Below are 17,627 nucleotides of genomic sequence, written 5' to 3' on the forward strand. Positions count from 1 at the left end.
GTCGCTGACTCCACTGATGCCAAATGTCAGAGAACGCTTTGCAGCTCTGACGTCTCGCTGTGTTTCAGATGCTTTCGCTGCTTTGTTCTTCTGTGTTTTCAGTCTTTGAAATGTGAGATCTGTTTCTGTACATGTCGTCCCCTCCCTCCATTCATCCTCCATTCATCCTCCATTCATCTTACATTGATCCTCAAGCGCAACAAAACACACAGACGGCCTCAGAGGAGCTTAAAGGGGAATTCCAGCTGAAAACTAATGTTGACCTGATGCTGTCTCTGCTCCCTCAGCCGCTGTCTCACACAAGAATCCAGAAAAACTGATTTTTAATGTTTTAATGATTTACTCGAGCCTCGTCAGAGTCAGAGCAGAAATCTGTGACTGTTCAGCAGGAAGCTGAAAAGCTTGAGCTTTTTTTAAAGATCAGGTCTGAGGTTTCGGACAAAGAAACATCCGTCTCTGAGGGGATAAAAACAAACTGATCTGAGATCATTTACATGTCATCGCTGATACAGATTAACTGCAGATACACTTATCAGTCAGAGCTGGAGGAAATGAGCTCTGAGCTGATAAACTCGCCTCACTAGCTGCTGCTTTCATGAAAATCAGCTTTCAGGGATCTGAAATCAGCAGCAGGTGATAAACTGTCTAACCTTGATCGCTCCTTACGTGTCCCTGCGGTGATTTAAATCGAGCTACATACAGCTGGTTCAGTATAACTCTGTGGTGGAAATCAGGCTCCAGTAAACCATGCTTTGTTTTCACTGAAGTTTCGGTGGGGTCAGTGGTGTTAGGGTTACTCTCATAGAGTCTGATGACGGTCTGCTTGGTGGCGTTTCACTGCTGGGGCTGCAGGAGAGGTTAGCAGAACAACAGGAAGCAGATTTACGGTTCACAAAATATAAATTATAATGACTTATTTGATTTATTTCACTCTGTCTCTGCTCTCTTCCCCTCAGACCTGCTGCCTCTCGACCTGTTGTCCAAAGCCCTGCCCCCCCCAGGACATGCCACGCCCACTCAGGTAAGACACAGGATAGTATGAAGGTATGAACATTTATAATGGTAGCTACCCCTAATATTTCATCCACTACCCCTCCAGGTGCAGATGGTTCAGTCCAAAGGTTCCAGAGGTCTCCGATTGGCCAGTGCCGTGGCAGCACCTCTGAATTTCCCCGCCTCCCAGATCTTCACCAACTGTTACTACTTTCCCTCTGAGTTCTCATTGGTTGCCACGGTGAAGATTCAGACACTGAGACAGAAGGTAATGCAGCGGAATGGAATGGATCTGGTCCAGTCTGGTCCAGTTTGGATCAGTCTGGCCCAGTTCAGCCCAGTCTGAACCAGTTTGATCCAGTCTAATGTGTTCTTTCTCTCTCTGCTTCCAGACGAATGAGTACATCTTCTCTGTGGTGAGGGAGGGATCTGATTCGCTGTTGTTGGGGTTACGAGTGTCTGAGAACCGCCTCCACTTCTTGACCACATCCACTGGCCCTGGTGGGCGGAGTCGAATGACTTTTAAGGACGTTGGATTGGACAATAACCGCTGGCACACAGTGGTGCTGGCTGTCACTGGGCCATACGCCACGCTGACTGTTGACTGTGGACTTCCTCTGGAGCTGTGAGAGCTGACACCACATAGACCAATAAAGACCAATAGAGACCAGTAGAGATCCACTTCATGGCATTAAGTGGTTTCTTGTCCCTCAGTAAACAGGTCCAGTCCTTCCCCAGCCATCTGAGCACCAGAGGGTCCCGGTTCTTCGTCGGCAGCAGGGGGCGGTGGAGGGGGCGCTTCTCCGTGAGTCTCTGATCAGCGTCAGATCAGCCAACTGTCTGTCCTGCTGGTTCTCACCGCTCTGTCTCTTCTTCAGGGTTTACTGCGGCAGCTGGTGCTGCTTCCCGGTTCGGACGCCACGCCCAGACTGTGTCCCTCCCCCGACCCCACTCTGACTGAGCTGTCCATCCCTCAGGTCCTGAAGACCACCCCCTTCCAGCCAGACCAGCAGGGGCCAGTTTACACCTATGGTGAGGAGACAAACCTGCCACAGCACAGCGCCCCCTGCGGTTTGTGAGAGAGCTGTACAGGCTCATTTTCAGCTGCTAGTGCTAGAAGGCTGATAAAAAAGCATTTATGAGTGTGTTTGGAGTAACAGTTCATAATCAGCCACAGTAAAAATACTTTCAGCTGCTCCAGCTGACAGATGTGTTTCATTCACCAACAACATCCACACCAACAGGTTTGTGAGAGGAAGCATGAAAAGCAGAGTTTCACCTCACTCACCTCTTTATGTCTGCATTTTGCACGTTTCCTGGCTCATAGTTCTAACCCGAGAGTTTGTAGGCGCTGTATTCAGTGCCTGGATGCCCGCTGTGGTGGAGTCAGTGTGGTAGTGACAGTCTCACAGGTGTAGAGATCTTTGTTTCACTTTTTTCCACTTTAAGTGTTTACTTTGGTTTTTGCTGGCTGGTTAGGGTTAGACTAAAAGCTCCTCTTAGGCTGAACAAAAGGCTGTGGTTTGGATGAAAACCACAGCATGGCCCTGCACACCTCTAACCTTTGTGTGGAAAAACACTGAGCTGGGGGTGACTGACTCATCAGGCTCGCTGCCGAAGCGAGGATCCGAGGACTTCCTCCACCCCTGCGTGTGTTTGGACCGTAAACCCGGCACTGTGATGGTCTCAGTGATCGAGTAACCTGAAGCACGAAAACACCTGTGACTGACAGCTCTGCAGCTGCTGTGTTTGTGCATGTGTGTGTGTGTGTGTGTGTGTGTGTGTGTGTGTGTGTGTGTGTGTGCTACCTGCAGACTCAGCCTCTGTCTTGCTGTTTGATGTGTGTTTCCATGACAGCGTGAGGTCAGACAGAAGCTGATTCACACAGGTGTGTTTGTCTTACTGTGTCAGAGTCGGGTGGAAGGAGCAGCTTATCCTACCTCTGTGCCACCAACAAACACCACAACACTGTCCATCCATCCATCCGTCCAACCATCCGTCCATCCACCCACCCATCCATCCGTCCATCCATCCACCCATCCATCCGTCCATCCATCCATCCATCCACCCATCCATCTAACCATCCGTCCATCCATCCATCCATCCACCCATCCATCTAACCATCCGTCCATCCATCCATCCATCCACCCGTCCATCCGTCCATCCATCCATCTATCGTCTCACTTCAGGTATGATGACTCTGGACAGCCATAGCTGGAAACTACAGGTGGAGGTCACAGAGCCACAGGGTGGTGGTTCTGGTTGTTTGTGAGGTAGGGTTTCATTTGCATACTCTCCAGCTTTTATTTCCTGGATGAAGGTGCATGAGGCTCCTGTCCAGGTGAAATCCACCTTACAGCCCTTGTCTCCAGCACTCTCACCTGTACTCAGGTCATCAGCAAAGAAACAGGATGGGTGGATGTAAGCTAGGCTGAGCGTGTGCTGTCATCATGCTCAGAGTTAATAAAGTTCAGCTGATTGAAGACTCGGTGCTGAGCCCTTCAGTCATCCCGACTCTTTATGAGTCACAGTTTATATAAACCTGTGTCAGCTCTGTCTGTGATGTGTTTGATTTACATACCTGAGCGCACCACACAAACAGCAGCTGCCTCGTTTCAACACTCAGAGTCTCTGCTTCCAGAGAAAAGCAGAAGACAACACAGCAGAGTTCCTGTTTTAGAGTCAGGCTCTATCTGAGCATGTCTGCGTCATTTGTGGTAACGTGGTGGCGGTTTAATCTGGATCTGGATCTGGCTGCCCCTCAGGTGAAGACGTCTGATGTATCATGGAGGACTCATCTCTTGTGGTTAAATGGAAACCTTCACTTCATTACCTGCGTGTTCATCTGTCGAGCACAGACTGAAGCAGCTGCTGACAGGAACACAGGCATGTGTTCCCAGCCGCGCCCTCCACATCCAGCTCTGCTGCAGAGAAACATGTCAGCAAATGATCAGGGGTCCTGTTTACCCCCCACCATGTTTCACTGTAGGGCTCTAGCCCTGCAGTTCCTCTGACGTCCAGCAGAGGCAGCAGTGAGTCAGTCCCTATACACTCCCATGTTAAAGCTTCACCAGAAATAAACAGATTGGTCTCTGTGGATCGTTTCTCCTTCGTACGGGGAGGATGTTTTTTTAACTCACCTGTTTAAAGTTTGCATTATTAGGGGCGTGGCCTCTGGACGTGCTTGTGCTGTTGGAGCTCTTTGGGTTATATTTGATGTGCGCTCTCTGCTGCATGTTTGTTTCATTGAAAAAATCTTTGTCATTAAGTTTTTACTGTGACTGCGACTCAGAGGGAACCTGATGGTTTCAGTCAGGTAGACGATAGTGAGGTCACTCCTGAACAACAGGAATAAGTAGGAAACTGTGAATCTGCCATCCTTTGGTACTTCAGAGATTTTTTAAGTTTGCTTTGGTTTAAGCCAATAAAATGAGCGTGTGCTGTTATGAAGTGTTAAACAGATGAGCTTATTATCAGGAGCTCACGTGTCCTCTGTTCCCATGACGCTCCTCAGGTGTAACCCTCACTCTGTCATGCAGAGATGGGCAGTAATCTAAACTGTAATCTGATTACTTTTTTCAAGTAACGAGTAATGTAAGGGATTACTATTGCAAAAACAGTAATTAGATTACCGTTACTTTCACGTAGGAACGCTGCGTTACTGCGTTACTAAAACCGTGATTTTTTGAGAGAACGTCTCATGACAGTGACGTAAGCGAGTGCGACGTTCGTGACAACAGCTGTGTGCAGATCATAATATATCGAGTGCGGGACAGAGTGTAGCATGCAGCGTTTAAAGCGTGGAAGTACTGACCTTATTTCTGTCAGTGCGCCCCAGGGTGGCTGTGGCTACAACGTAGCTTGCCATCACCAGTGTGTGAATGGGTGAATGACTGGATATGTAAAGCGCTTTGGGGTCCTTAGGGACTAGAAAAAGCGCTATATAAATACAGGCCATTTACCATTTATTTCGAGTTTGATTCCATAAAAAGTGACAAAAACATTAGTGTCCGTTGTGCGTGGGAAGAAAACTTTTTAAAGCGAAAAAACCCCTAAACTTCCAAGCAAGCAGCGAGTGCGCTACGACGTAATGTGAAATTCACAGAGAAACTCGCGGATTCTTCCACTGACCGCTGCGGCACACCTGCACCAGGGTAAACCTCCTCCGCCTACCCCAGTCCTGCTTTACAGGTGAAAATAGAGCAACAGGACCGCTAGTCTTTGATTTTATATATTTTCTGCTGTGTTTTACTTGCATCTATTTGAAAGAGTGAGTGTAAACACAAAAACATATTTTATTTTATGTGCTGGAATGTGCAGAAAATAGGTTTAAATGTTAAACAAATTTCTTCCAGTCAGAGAATGTTGCATATAATTAAGTTTTTGCTTGATGCATAAAGTTAAAAGATTTAAAGTTTAAAGTTTTAAAAAGAGACTTTTCCATTTGATTACATTTTGTATGATGGATTATGCAGAAAAAGTAGAATTGGGCTGAAAGATCTATCGCTTTATTACCTGTTCAGGTTGTAAATTGTGTTTTTAAAAAGTAACTAAGTAACTAAGTAATTAATCACTTTTGAAAATAAGTAATCAGTAAAGTAACGGGATTACTTTTTGGGGGAAGTAATCAGTAATTAGTAACTGATTACTTTTTTCAAGTAACTTGACCAACACTGCTGTCATGTTTCAGAGGCCGAGGCCAGAGTGACTCTGGGAGATCGTCCTCCCTGCTCGAGGCTGGAGCAGGGCCAGCTGTGGTTCAACGCTCAGGGGAAGGGTCTGTTCATCTGTGACGGGCTGACCTGGAGGACGCTGCTGCAGAGTGAGTCTGGAAGTACACAGGAAGTACTTCACACACCTCAGACATGTCAGGGTCATGTGACTAAAACACATTATATTAGGATCATAAGGGGTGATTTTACTCTGTGTTAGGAGGTGCTCATTTTATTGCATAAATCTTTACATCACAAACGTTGTTTTAAATAGAATGAAAATGCACATGATGCCAAATCTGTACATAAGAAATGAGAAATGATGATTTCAAACCTCTAAACTTTTAAAAAGGAAAAGCTCATCTGAAACCAAACCAGAAAGGAACAAATTCTTATGATTGTAGAGGATCTGGTGATGTTGCGGGTGGAGCTGACTGTAGGAGGGGTTCATGTGAACGTACCGCTGGGATGGTGCTAGTTTGGTTCTGTTAATCTCTGACGATGATGTCATGTGCCTGCGACGTGTCTGTCCTCCATGTAAGCTGTATCACCTGTGTGTGCAGGTAAGCAGCGTCTGGATTACGTGGAGGACTACCAGGACCTGTACACCCGCTCAGAGACTCTGGACGTCGAGGTCTTCTCCATCCCGTCTGAGGGCCTGTTCATGGCTGCAGCCAACAAGTAATAACACAGCAGCAGAAACGCAGCTCTGGACAAGTCTCTGTCCTCTCAGTATAACCCTCGTGTCTCCCCTGGCAGGGACTCTCGGACCGGCTCAGGTATCTACAGGTGGACCAACGCCTCCTTCCAGCTCTACCAGAACATCAGCACTCAGGAGGCTCGATCCTGGAAACACTTCACCATCGACGACAAGGTGAGCACCTCCATGGACGAGCAGTTCAAGGAGCTCAGCACAAAGCCGTGGGCTTAGCTCCGCCCACGGCCTACGAGCAGCCAGCACCGTGCTGCTGTGACTGATGCACGACACGAGCTCAAGCTGTTACTGCGACAGTCACTGATCGTTGTATGTTCTGTGTGTCGTGTGTTTTGTATAGATGAGCGTCAGCTGACGATGTTAACATGCTGACAACAGAGACCTGCTTCGCTGCTAAGTTATAGCTAATTGCTAACTGTCCCTCTGTTCGCTGTTACCATAGAAACTAAATGTCTTTGTGCCATCATGTGATTTATTGTTGGAAAAAATCAATACTGTCTGACATCATACTCGGTTAAAGTCATGGCTGTAAAAATGTGTGTGGGGTGCTTGACGTGGACGTCGGTGGACGAGCCGTCAGAGGACGAGCCGTCAGAGGACGAACCAGCTTGTTTCTGTCACAGTCTCTGACAGAAAACACAAAGTGCAATCAGGCCAGAGGGATCAGATCTAATCAAGCGAAACAGGCAGAACATTTAAAACATGATTAATAAATCCGGTTTGATGGTGGTGTAGCTGAGAGTCGTGGAGTGGATGGAGCTCAGAGGGCGGAGGACAGGAGGACAAACAGATCTGAGGCTGATTCTCTTTGAACCTTTGTGTGCACATTGTGTTGGCCTTGTTTGCACAGTGTGTGACACACACACACACACACACACATACAGAGCTGTGTGCAGATATTGTGCTGCAGGTATTCAGTCCTGTTAACTCAGAGAAGTGTGTAAAGGAACAGTAACTGCAGAGGTCAGAGGTCACTGCAGCGCAGACAGACTTCTCCTCGGTGTGAACTTCTGTGTGTCGTCAGTTCAGTGAAAGTTGAGCAGGGCCGCTCGGCGCTGTGATGTTAAATCAAACACATCGCCGTGTTTCTGTCCTTCAGATTTTTCTTGTGGTGGCGGCAAACTTCAGAGAGGCGGGGTCTGAGCGGTCTGTCATCTATCAGTGGCATCGGCGGCGGCGGCGTTTCGTCCGTTATCAGACTCTGGAGACTCACACTGCCCAGGACTGGGAGGCCTTTCGCATTCACAACCACAGCTTCCTGGTCGTGGCCAATCACAGACGAGGTAAACAGGAAGTGGACTGTAATGCAGTCTTTTTCATTTTAAATGAATGGATCACTGCAGCTGCTGGGGCATCACACAAAACCAGGATAAGAGCTCTTTGTTTGTCTCCACAGGACAACATCATCAGGCCACGTCTTTCTGAGTTAATCAGAATTTAAAAATAATAAATGGAGAGTGGCGTCAGCTCTTTGTGCCCTGCGATGTCCCTCTCCTGCAGTCTGCAAGGCCAACGAAGCATTTCATGCATAAAAATGCTGTAAACAGAACCTTTAATAAAACTTTTCTTTTTATATCCAGATCAAAGATGAACTTTCAGGATCAAACGTTCCTGATCGGCAGTTTTTATTCGTTAAATTCTATTTTCCTTCATGTTCAGGGTATTTTCCACAGTGAATAAAGTATCTGAGTTTAACGAGTCTCTGCAGCGGGATGAGGAGCTCCAGAGCAGCCGGTCGTTTCTGATGGGTTTAAAGGTTAAAACGAGGCTTTTTGATGATGGAGATACGAGGTTTCCACCTGACCAAACAGGAGCTTTGAAGAGCTCGTATCTCCTCGCCAGTGTAAACACTTCAAACACATTCATGTCTGCACTTCCTGTAAAGATAAAACACTCCTGAGGCTGAGGCTGTGCAGGTGTACTGTGGTTAGATCACACACCTCTGTGGGCCGTCTCTCTGTTTGAGCTCGCGTTTATTCTGAATGATGGTGAACTCACAGTGCACCAGCCGAAATCACCTTAACACCAACACGTTCGATATAAATGGGCCAACTTTGATTTTCTGACCTCTTTATCTGCTAAATACATGAAACGAGCAAAAACTGTCAGTTAATTATGAAGGGACTTTTGTACCGGGTAAATAATTAGTTGCTAGCAGGCTGTGAAAAATCAGACGGGATTTTTTGGAAGATTCAATAATGGTTCAAACCTCAAACTTCTGCATTTACAAGAATATTTTAATGTCTTTATGTAAAAACAGGTCATCTGCAGTCGTGTCAGTCTCTCCAACCAAACTATCCAAACTTACTCAAATACATTTGTGTTGTAGAAAAAAGTCAACTCAGATAAAATGATTTTCAATGAGACTTTATTCGAGTCACAGCTCTAAACATCACCGCCATGACTGTTTTAACAATTTAGGAATTTCTTTCCTTCGTTGTCACAGAACTCAAACTGGAACAAACCAGGATCACTAAACACGTGGATTATTTTCACTTCATGGATGCTAATCCCTCTCACAAACGTGCATCCAGGAAACCTCCGGTCTGCATGCAGAGAACTTTAAAGTGGGCAGGTTTAGACCTGCAGGTACCTCCATGAGTACTGACACACACCCTTCAGATAGCATCACCGACAAACTTTAATATGGCAATGTCTGTGCACGACTCAGCTTTTAACATGTGGAAAACAAACAGTCACAAAGCTTTGAGAGCTCCATATCGAGGGTGAAGGTTAGAAACTTGTCTCAACCGTAAACCAAACAGTTTGGTCAAACATATATTTGTCCCTTGTCATCTTTACCTGTTAGTCTGTGGGTAAAATACCTGAAACAGAAACTGAATGAGGTTGTGTCTTTGCACCCAGCACAGTCCAAACCATCAGTCTGTTCTATCACAGCCACAGTGATTTGAAGACCTGTGGTTTTTCTGAGCAATGTTTAGAGCTTTGGTAGCTGGATGGTCCGTACGTGGAGTCCTGCAGATCAGAGTCCATCATCTTGGTCACTCTGAAAAGAAATTAGCCAAGGTTGATCCTGACGATAATCTGGTGTGGGTTAGGTACAAAAAACAAATAGAGACTCAGTTCCAGGGTTTTGGAGAGATGTAATTAGATTACAAGGTGTGAGATGCAGCTGACGGTGATTCCCTTTTGTTGAGGCTAATCTCCGTGGAGATTTCAGTTGATGGTCTTTGTGTTTCTCGTTGTTAGATGACTCGTTCTTCTAAGCTGGATGCACTTCTCTGTCTTTACTCTGTGATCCACATGGACGAGAACTGAAGTGTAGAAATCATGTCAATGTGTCCCTGTGTGTCCTCAGAAAGAGACTCCAACCACAACATCCACAGTGTGATCTACAGGTGGAACCCCGACACAAAGGTGCTGCTGTTCAGTCACTGCATGAGATCTTCTCCTGTCCTGTCATGAGTGTTCATGTCCTCTCTGTCCTGTCCTTTATAAACGCTGCTGATTGTCTCTGTCCTCATGTTTTCGGTCCTAACCCGTCCCTCCTGTCTCTGCAGCTATTTGAGGTGAACCAGACTCTGCTGACGTCCGGAGCCTACGACTGGGAGTTCTTTACTGTGGGGCCGTACCACTTTTTGGTGGTGGCCAACACCTTTGACGGTCGGACCACCATCATCAGCTCCACCATCTACGTCTGGCTGGACGGCTCTTTCCAGACCTTCCAGAGCGTCCCGGTCAGTGTTTGTCTGTCTTTCAGGGTCTCCCCACCGTCTGCTTTCAAAAACTTTTTACCTTCCTGGTCTGCAATGTTACACCAAAGAAGAAGTGCACTAACTGTTAATGGCCAGCAGGGGGCGACTCCTCTGGTTGTCTGTGAGTGTCCTGCTCAGCTGACCTGAGCTCAGTGAATGTTTCCCTCATGTTAAAGGTGTAAATAAAACATGAAGCTCATTTTGGAAATGATCCTCCCGTTACAGTCACAGAGGACAGCTACATATGGTTTGGTCATTGGTGAGTTATTAGCCAATGAGAATGCAGCATCGGTCAGTTTCAGAGTCAGATCTACCACACATCGGGGACCTCTGGTTTTAAACATGGTGACAGCAATAACGTTCAGTTTGTGGCTTCGCAGCATGACCTCAATAACCAGCGGTGATGTCACGGTGACTCCGTCCTTCTTTTATATACAGTTTTTTTCCTAGCACTGATGCAGTAACCAGTGGGTGACTGTAGATGACTGATAGTGACATCTGGTTTCAAAGCATCTGTACTCAGTAATCTGCTTCTTGTTGACCTCTGGCTGTTTGCGTCATTTAATAAAACCGACGCGGTCGTTCTCGCCCGTCCTGCTGTTCGTCAGCTGTGGTCACGTGCAGCACGTCTTTAAGCTCAGGTGTGTCAGCTGAGGATCAGGGCGTTTTCACAGAGTAATCCAAACCAGCAGCAGATTAATTAATCTGTTCACATTAGTGTAACCCACATCAGATTTGTGGGTTGTGCTGCTGAATAAGGCTGGAGGTGTAATTTCCCTCCCCGTCACTAGGAGGCGAGTATGCCTTGAGATGACTTTCTGTTAGCCAACATTTCCTGTTGTGAAAGCCATTACTCACAAAGCAACCGCCAAATTAGCTGAAAGATCCCGGATCTGAAATCTGTGAAATATGGCCGTGGGAAGCTGCGTCATCCGGGCGAGCTATCTCACCACGAGCTCCGATTGTTTTTTGACCAGGACTGGATCATTCGAGACCTGAACCCTGTAGGTTCAGTGGCGAGCCAATCCGAAGAGAGTGACTGTAGATGGACCCGAGTACGGTGTGGCCAGCCGTGGGATCCATCTTCAGCGAACCTCAGGACTATCACTACATCCCTTGACACAGATAAGACTAACACTTTAAAATCTACCCGGGTAGTGTTATAACCAGTGGACAGAAACACACACACACACACACACAAGGAACTCTAATTTCTCTTTCCAAAGAGAAGTGGACTGAGCAACAGGAGCGGAAGCTCTTTAATTGAAACTCTTTGGAGAATTTCCTTAAAGAGGATATTTGGTCTTGATTTTATTTTTGGGCCCTTTGATGTACGTTTGTGCACTGTAGGAAGCCGGCTTTAGACAGGCAGGGTTTGTAAACTTTACAACTTTCAATACAGTTTCTATTCAAATCACATCTTATCTATCATTGTGTGGTTCCTTCTCTGCTGGTCCTTTCAAGGCTCCATAGTCTTACCTAGAACTTTCTGATACTGGTCCAAAGTTGTCGAGACAATAATTTAATGCATATCTCATGTTATTTAATTGTAATACCTGTTACAAAAGTGGCGAGCCAGCCAGGAGCCTAGTTAAGTGTCAGCAGTGAAACATATCTCAAGTTTGGGAAATTGTATGGAAAAAAAGGTGTTTAAATGCTTTAGCGTCATTGCCAAAGATGGAGTTCATAGCTAACTCAGGTATCAAAGTCCCAAATGCAGTGATTGTGAGTGGGTTGCTTGGATTGCCAGAAGACGAGGAGATTATAGACTTTCTGAAGAAATATGGTTCTTTTAGGCTTGTTTCAGTAACTGATGCTGAATCAGAGTTTTATAAAAACCTGATTATTGAGTATCAAGATGCTGCTGCCATTGAAGCCTTATCTCCTCTTTTGCCTTACACACATGAACTCAAAGAGAACCCAAGTGTCAGGTATCTCGTTGAAGCTTTGGCTAGCATTTACACTTCAAAGGTTGGCTGCAATGTTACCAAAACCTACCTCAATGAGATAAAGAAATTGGCAAAATTAAGTGGGAAAGACTATGAAGAAGTGCTCAGAGACATGATGTCAGAGATCAGTGAGACAATTGGAACAGACGGCAGTAATGAGGCATCTGTAGCCAAACCGTTCAACACATCTCTTGAAACTGTTGAAACCTCAGATCGCCGGATGTTCAGAAGTCCCTCCTTGATGGATTTCGGTCAAGATTGCCCCGAACCAAAGCCACCCACCATCCTGAGGCAAAATCTACCCATCAGGGAGAGCGACCTGCATCCACCTGAGGTTCAAAAGGTCATCGTTGAACACATTGTAAGGAAAAGTGACTGTAACACATATCCACATTTTCCCATCAAGCTTCACCCATTTTCAGGCAAAACCCCAAGGCCCAGTAATGAGACCGACTACAACACATGGCGATCACATGCTGAGCTTCTCAGGAAAGATCCCACTCTGTCCAATCTTCAGAAGTCTCGGAAAATGGTTGAGAGCTTGCTCTCTCCTGCAGCAGATATTGTCAAAAGGCTAAGTCCTGAAGCTACCCCTGAAACTTACCTTCAACTGCTGGATGCAGCCTTTGCAACTGTTGAAGATGGCGAAGAACTTTTCGCCCAGTTTATGAACACTCTTCAGGATCCTGGTGAAAAGGCTTCGTCTTACCTCTGCCGCCTCCAGGCTGTTCTAAACCTTGCTGTTAAGAGGGGAGGAACTGCTGCTGAAGAAGCAGACAAATATATTCTCAAGCAGTTCTGCCGCGGTTGTTGGGACAACATCTTGCTCTCTGACCTCAACCTAGAAGAAAAGAAAAGTCACCCTCCAGCGTTTGCAGAGCTCCTGTTACAGATCCGAACTGAAGAGGATAGACATGCAGCCAAGGTCACATGCATGAAGAAGCACCTCAGCTCAAATCGACAGCGGGCCGTTACTAGCTCGCAAAGCACATGTGCCTGCAGCCAGCAAGTAGTGATCCCACCCGAGTCCAACACATTGGCGGAACTCAAACAGCAGGTGGCATCTCTTCAGAGCCAGCTTACCGCACTGATGTCAAAGAAACCCCAAAAGACCTCGAAACCCAAGGGAAGCGCTGAGCACCCATCCAGCCGACCAGTGCCACCTAAACTTAACCCTAGAGCACAAAGCTGGAAGCCATCCAACCCAAAACAGAACGCTAGGCCAAAAGCCTGGTATTGTTTCAAGTGTGGTCAGGATGGCCATATTTCCTCAACTTGCACTAACGAACCAAACCCCACTCTCGTTGATGAAAAAAGAAGTCAGCTAAAAGAAAAGCAGCGTCTTTGGGATGCAACAGACCACCTAACTCCCAATGAAAATTTTTAGATGTAGCCTCAGTTGTAGGGCAAACTGAGGCTGAATCAGCTCACCAGCGCCCTGTTAATAAAGACGCTACACCTAAATTAAGTGCTGCTTTGAACCAGTGTAATGTCAGGAAACACCTTTCGAAGGTTTCCCCAAAACTCATAGGTACAAAGAGTACATGCCAAGTGATGATCCAAGATAAACAGTTTAACTGTCTGATTGACACAGGTTCACAAGTGACCACGGTTACCAAGTCCTTCTTTGATCAACATCTGTTTGAAACACAGATAGAGCCACTGTATGATCTATAGGAAGTTGAAGGTGCCAATGGGTTACCCGTGCCTTATTTGGGCTACATTAGAATCACCATCACCTTCCCAGAACAATTCCTGGGGAAGGAGTGTGATGTCCCAACCTTGGCCTTAGTGGTCCCAGACAGTGGAACATCTGGCTTTCATGTACTGATTGGTACTAACACCCTTGATGTGGCATATAACATGCACAAAGAGAAAGGTCCAGTGATCCTCCACACCTCAGCAGATGGCTACAAGACTGTGCTGAAAGTATTACAACTGCGACATGAACAATGTTACGACAGTAACATTGGAGTGGTGAGGATGCATGGGAAAGAAAAGAAGGTTGTTCCGGCTGGAGAAACTGTTGTTTTAGAGGGAACCGTAGCAGTCAAGGGATTCCAGTCGGAGAAGTGTGCCATCGTGGAGTACCCTACATCATCTCTGCCTGGAGGACTTCTAGTAAAGACCTGCCTCCTCAACATACCGACCAGATCCCCATGCAGGCTACCAGTTGTGATTTCTAATGCGTCTGAGCACGACATCACTATTCCGGCCAAGAGCGTGATTGCTGAGCTCAATGCAATCCAGGCTATTCTACCGCACAAACAGAGTGCGACGGAGGGTCAGGAGCCAACCAAGCTACCTGGATCCAAGTCCCCTGATCAACCTAAGCTGGTCTTTGACTTTGGGGGATCTCAAATTTCTCCTGAGTGGAGAGACAGAATTGTGAAAAAGCTGAATGGCATGCCTGAAGTCTTCGCCATGAATGATATTGACTTTGGGAGGACAGATAAAGTAAAGCATCACATCAAGATGTCTGACCAAACACCATTCAAGCACAGGGCCCGGCCGATCCACCCAAACAATGTGGAAGCCATCAGAAAACATCTTCAAGAGCTTCTTGATGCTGGAGTGATTCGTGAGAGCGAGTCTCCATTTTCATCTCCCATTGTTGTGGTCAGGAAGAAGAATAGTCAAGTTCGCCTCTGTATTGATTATAGGAAGTTGAACCTGCAGACAGTGAAGGACGCATACGCACTCCCAAGGATGGATGACACTTTCGCAGCACTCTCTGGTTCCAGGTGGTTCAGTGTTCTCGACCTCAAGTCTGGTTATTACCAGATTGAGGTTGATGAAGCTGATAAGCCCAAGACTGCCTTTGTCTGCCCGCTTGGTTTCTGGGAGTTTAATTGCATGCCACAAGGAGTGACGAATGCCCCAAGTACCTTCCAGAGGCTGATGGAAAAGTGCATGGGCGACATGAACCTGAAGGAGGTTGTAGTTTTTCTGGATGACCTGATAGTCTTTTCGAAGACTTTAGAGGAACACGAAGCCAGACTCATCAAGGTTCTCAATCGGTTGAAGGAGTACGGGCTGAAGCTGTCTCCAGAAAAATGCAAGTTCTTCCAGTCTTTGGTTCGTTATCTGGGACATGTGGTGTCGGAGCAGGGAGTGGAAACAGACCCGGAGAAGATAGCAGCGTTAAAGACCTGGCCAGTTCCTCAACGCTTAAAAGAGCTGAGAGCCTTTTGGGGATTCTGCGGGTACTATAGGAAGTTCATCAAAGGCTATTCAAACATAGTAAAGCCTCTGAATGATCTGACATCGGGGTACACACCTGTTCAGAAGCATTCCAAGTCAAAAGACAAGAGTGGGCAGTACTACCACCCAAAGGAACCATTTCTGGACCGTTGGACACCTGCCTGCCAGCAGGCCTTTGAAATGATTATAGACAATCTGACAACATCCCCATTTCTAGCCTTTGCAGATCCCACGTTGCCCTACATCCTACACACGGATGCAAGCTCCACCGGCCTCGGAGCGGCCTTGTATCAGGAGCAGGAGGGGCAGCTGCGTGTTGTTGCCTACGCTAGCAGAGGGCTATCACGTAGTGAATCCCGCTACCCGGCTCACAAGCTCGAGTTCCTGGCATTGAAGTGGTCTGTGATGGAGAAGTTCAGTGACTATCTGTATGGCAATCAGTTTACGGTGGTCACTGACAGCAATCCTCTCACTTACATACTTACTTCTGCCAAGCTCGATGCAACCAGCTATAGGTGGCTGGCTGCACTCTCCACCTTCTCTTTTAAGCTCCAGTACCGCCCTGGGAAACAAAATGGAGATGCTGACGCATTGTCGCGACACCCTCACGGCAATCTGCGTGACGACCTACCATCTCAAAAAGAGTGGGACAGGATACATCGTTTCACTCAACATCACCTATCTGACCCAGGAGACATTGAAGTGGTTAATCCAGAGGCCGTTCAAGCCATTTGTGAGAGACAAGTTATCTATTGTGCCGACAATGCAATGGACTGTGATGGTAGTATCTCCCTGGTTGAAAGCCTGGCCATTTCTGCAGATGCGGTGCCTGACAGCTTTGGGCATGAGGACGGGCTTGGAGGACTACCCATCATCCCAAACCTTTCAGAGGAGGACCTCAGAGACAAGCAGCGAGCTGATCGGTGCATTAAGCATGTCATTTCCCAGCACGGAGTGAACCCACCACCTAGTCTAAGAACTGAGCTTCCAGATTTGCCTCTCTTGTTGAGAGAATTGAACAAGTTTGAGCTCCGAGATGGCATCCTCTATAGAACACGCCGAGAAGAGGGACACCCACAACATCAGTTAGTCTTGCCTGAGGAACTTCGGGACGTGGTTCTGAGAAGCCTGCACGACGACATGGGTCACACGGGAAAGGAACGCACAGTGGATCTAGTCAGAGCTAGATTCTACTGGCCAAGAATGGCTTTGGACATAGAGAAGAAAATAAAGACGTGTACCAGGTGTGTGTGCAGGAAAGCTCTACCTGAGAGAGCTGCACCTCTGGTGAATATAACGACGACGCAACCACTCGAATTAGTATGCATGGACTTTTTGTCTGTTGAACCGGACAGAAGCAACACAAAGGACATCCTCGTGATCACTGATCACTTCACCAAGTATGCCGTAGCTGGACCAACAGAAAATCAAAAGGCTCGAACAGTTGCAAAGTGGTTGTGGGACAATTTCATCATCTATTATGGATTCCCAGAGAAACTGCACAGCAACCAAGGTCCTGATTTTGAGTCGCGGTTGATCAAGGAGCTCTGTCAGATTGCGGGCATCCGTAAAACGCGAACAACACCATACCACCCCAGGGGCAACCCAGTGGAACGCTTCAACCGCACTCTATTGGACATGCTTGGCACTCTGGGAAGTCAAGAAAAATCCCACTGGAAGGACTTTGTAAAGCCATTGGTCCACGCGTACAACTGTACCAGGAGTGAGGTGACTGGGTTCACACCATATGAACTAATGTTTGGACGCCAGCCGAGGTTGCCTGTCGATCTCGCATTTGGCTTACCAGTGAAAGAACAGCAACACAAGTCACATTCCCAATATGTACAGGACCTTAAATCTTGTCTTGAGCAGAGCTACGAAGTTGCCATAAGGACTGCTGCCAAGGTAGCTGAGAGGAATAAGACTCGGTTTGATAAGCGAGTGAGTCCTTCTGTTTTAGGCGTTGGCGACAGAGTACTCGTCAGAAACGTGCGTATTCGAGGAAAGCACAAGCTCACTGATAAGTGGGAGTCCACAGTCCATGTGGTAGTAAAGAAGGCTGGAGACCTCCCAGTCTATACAGTTAGACCAGAGAACGGCGAAGGTCCCAAGCGCACGCTGCATCGCGACCTCTTACTCCCATGTGGATTTCTTGCTGCACAAATGGAGGAGCGTGCTCAGAGACCTAGGTTCCAGTCGCAACAAGAATAATCTGACATCAATCTCCGCCGAGTCGACGGATATTCCGGAAGGTGCCAATGTTATGCCTGATGTCACATCAATTTACCATGAAACACTAGATCAATGTGGCGATGAGCAGACTCCAGTTGATGGTCAG

The 17,627-nt window shown here is 47.0% G+C and overlaps 1 protein-coding gene across 1 annotated transcript in view; it reads left to right on the forward strand.

Annotated features, from left to right (window-relative positions):
* Positions 1-17,627, forward strand: part of LOC106098083 (thrombospondin-type laminin G domain and EAR repeat-containing protein) — a 37,815-nt gene that overhangs the window by 2,344 nt on the left and 17,844 nt on the right. Inside the window, exons 3-13 of the mRNA XM_013270203.3 lie at positions 957-1,021; positions 1,100-1,261; positions 1,386-1,618; positions 1,708-1,798; positions 1,872-2,025; positions 5,684-5,815; positions 6,269-6,386; positions 6,465-6,579; positions 7,520-7,703; positions 9,740-9,798; positions 9,942-10,118. Coding sequence (XP_013125657.2) covers positions 957-1,021; positions 1,100-1,261; positions 1,386-1,618; positions 1,708-1,798; positions 1,872-2,025; positions 5,684-5,815; positions 6,269-6,386; positions 6,465-6,579; positions 7,520-7,703; positions 9,740-9,798; positions 9,942-10,118 — 1,490 coding nt within the window. The remainder of the gene's footprint in view (positions 1-956; positions 1,022-1,099; positions 1,262-1,385; positions 1,619-1,707; positions 1,799-1,871; positions 2,026-5,683; positions 5,816-6,268; positions 6,387-6,464; positions 6,580-7,519; positions 7,704-9,739; positions 9,799-9,941; positions 10,119-17,627) is intronic.

Source organism: Oreochromis niloticus, linkage group LG16 (genome assembly GCF_001858045.2).
Source record: "Oreochromis niloticus isolate F11D_XX linkage group LG16, O_niloticus_UMD_NMBU, whole genome shotgun sequence".
Lineage (NCBI taxonomy): Eukaryota > Metazoa > Chordata > Actinopteri > Cichliformes > Cichlidae > Oreochromis > Oreochromis niloticus.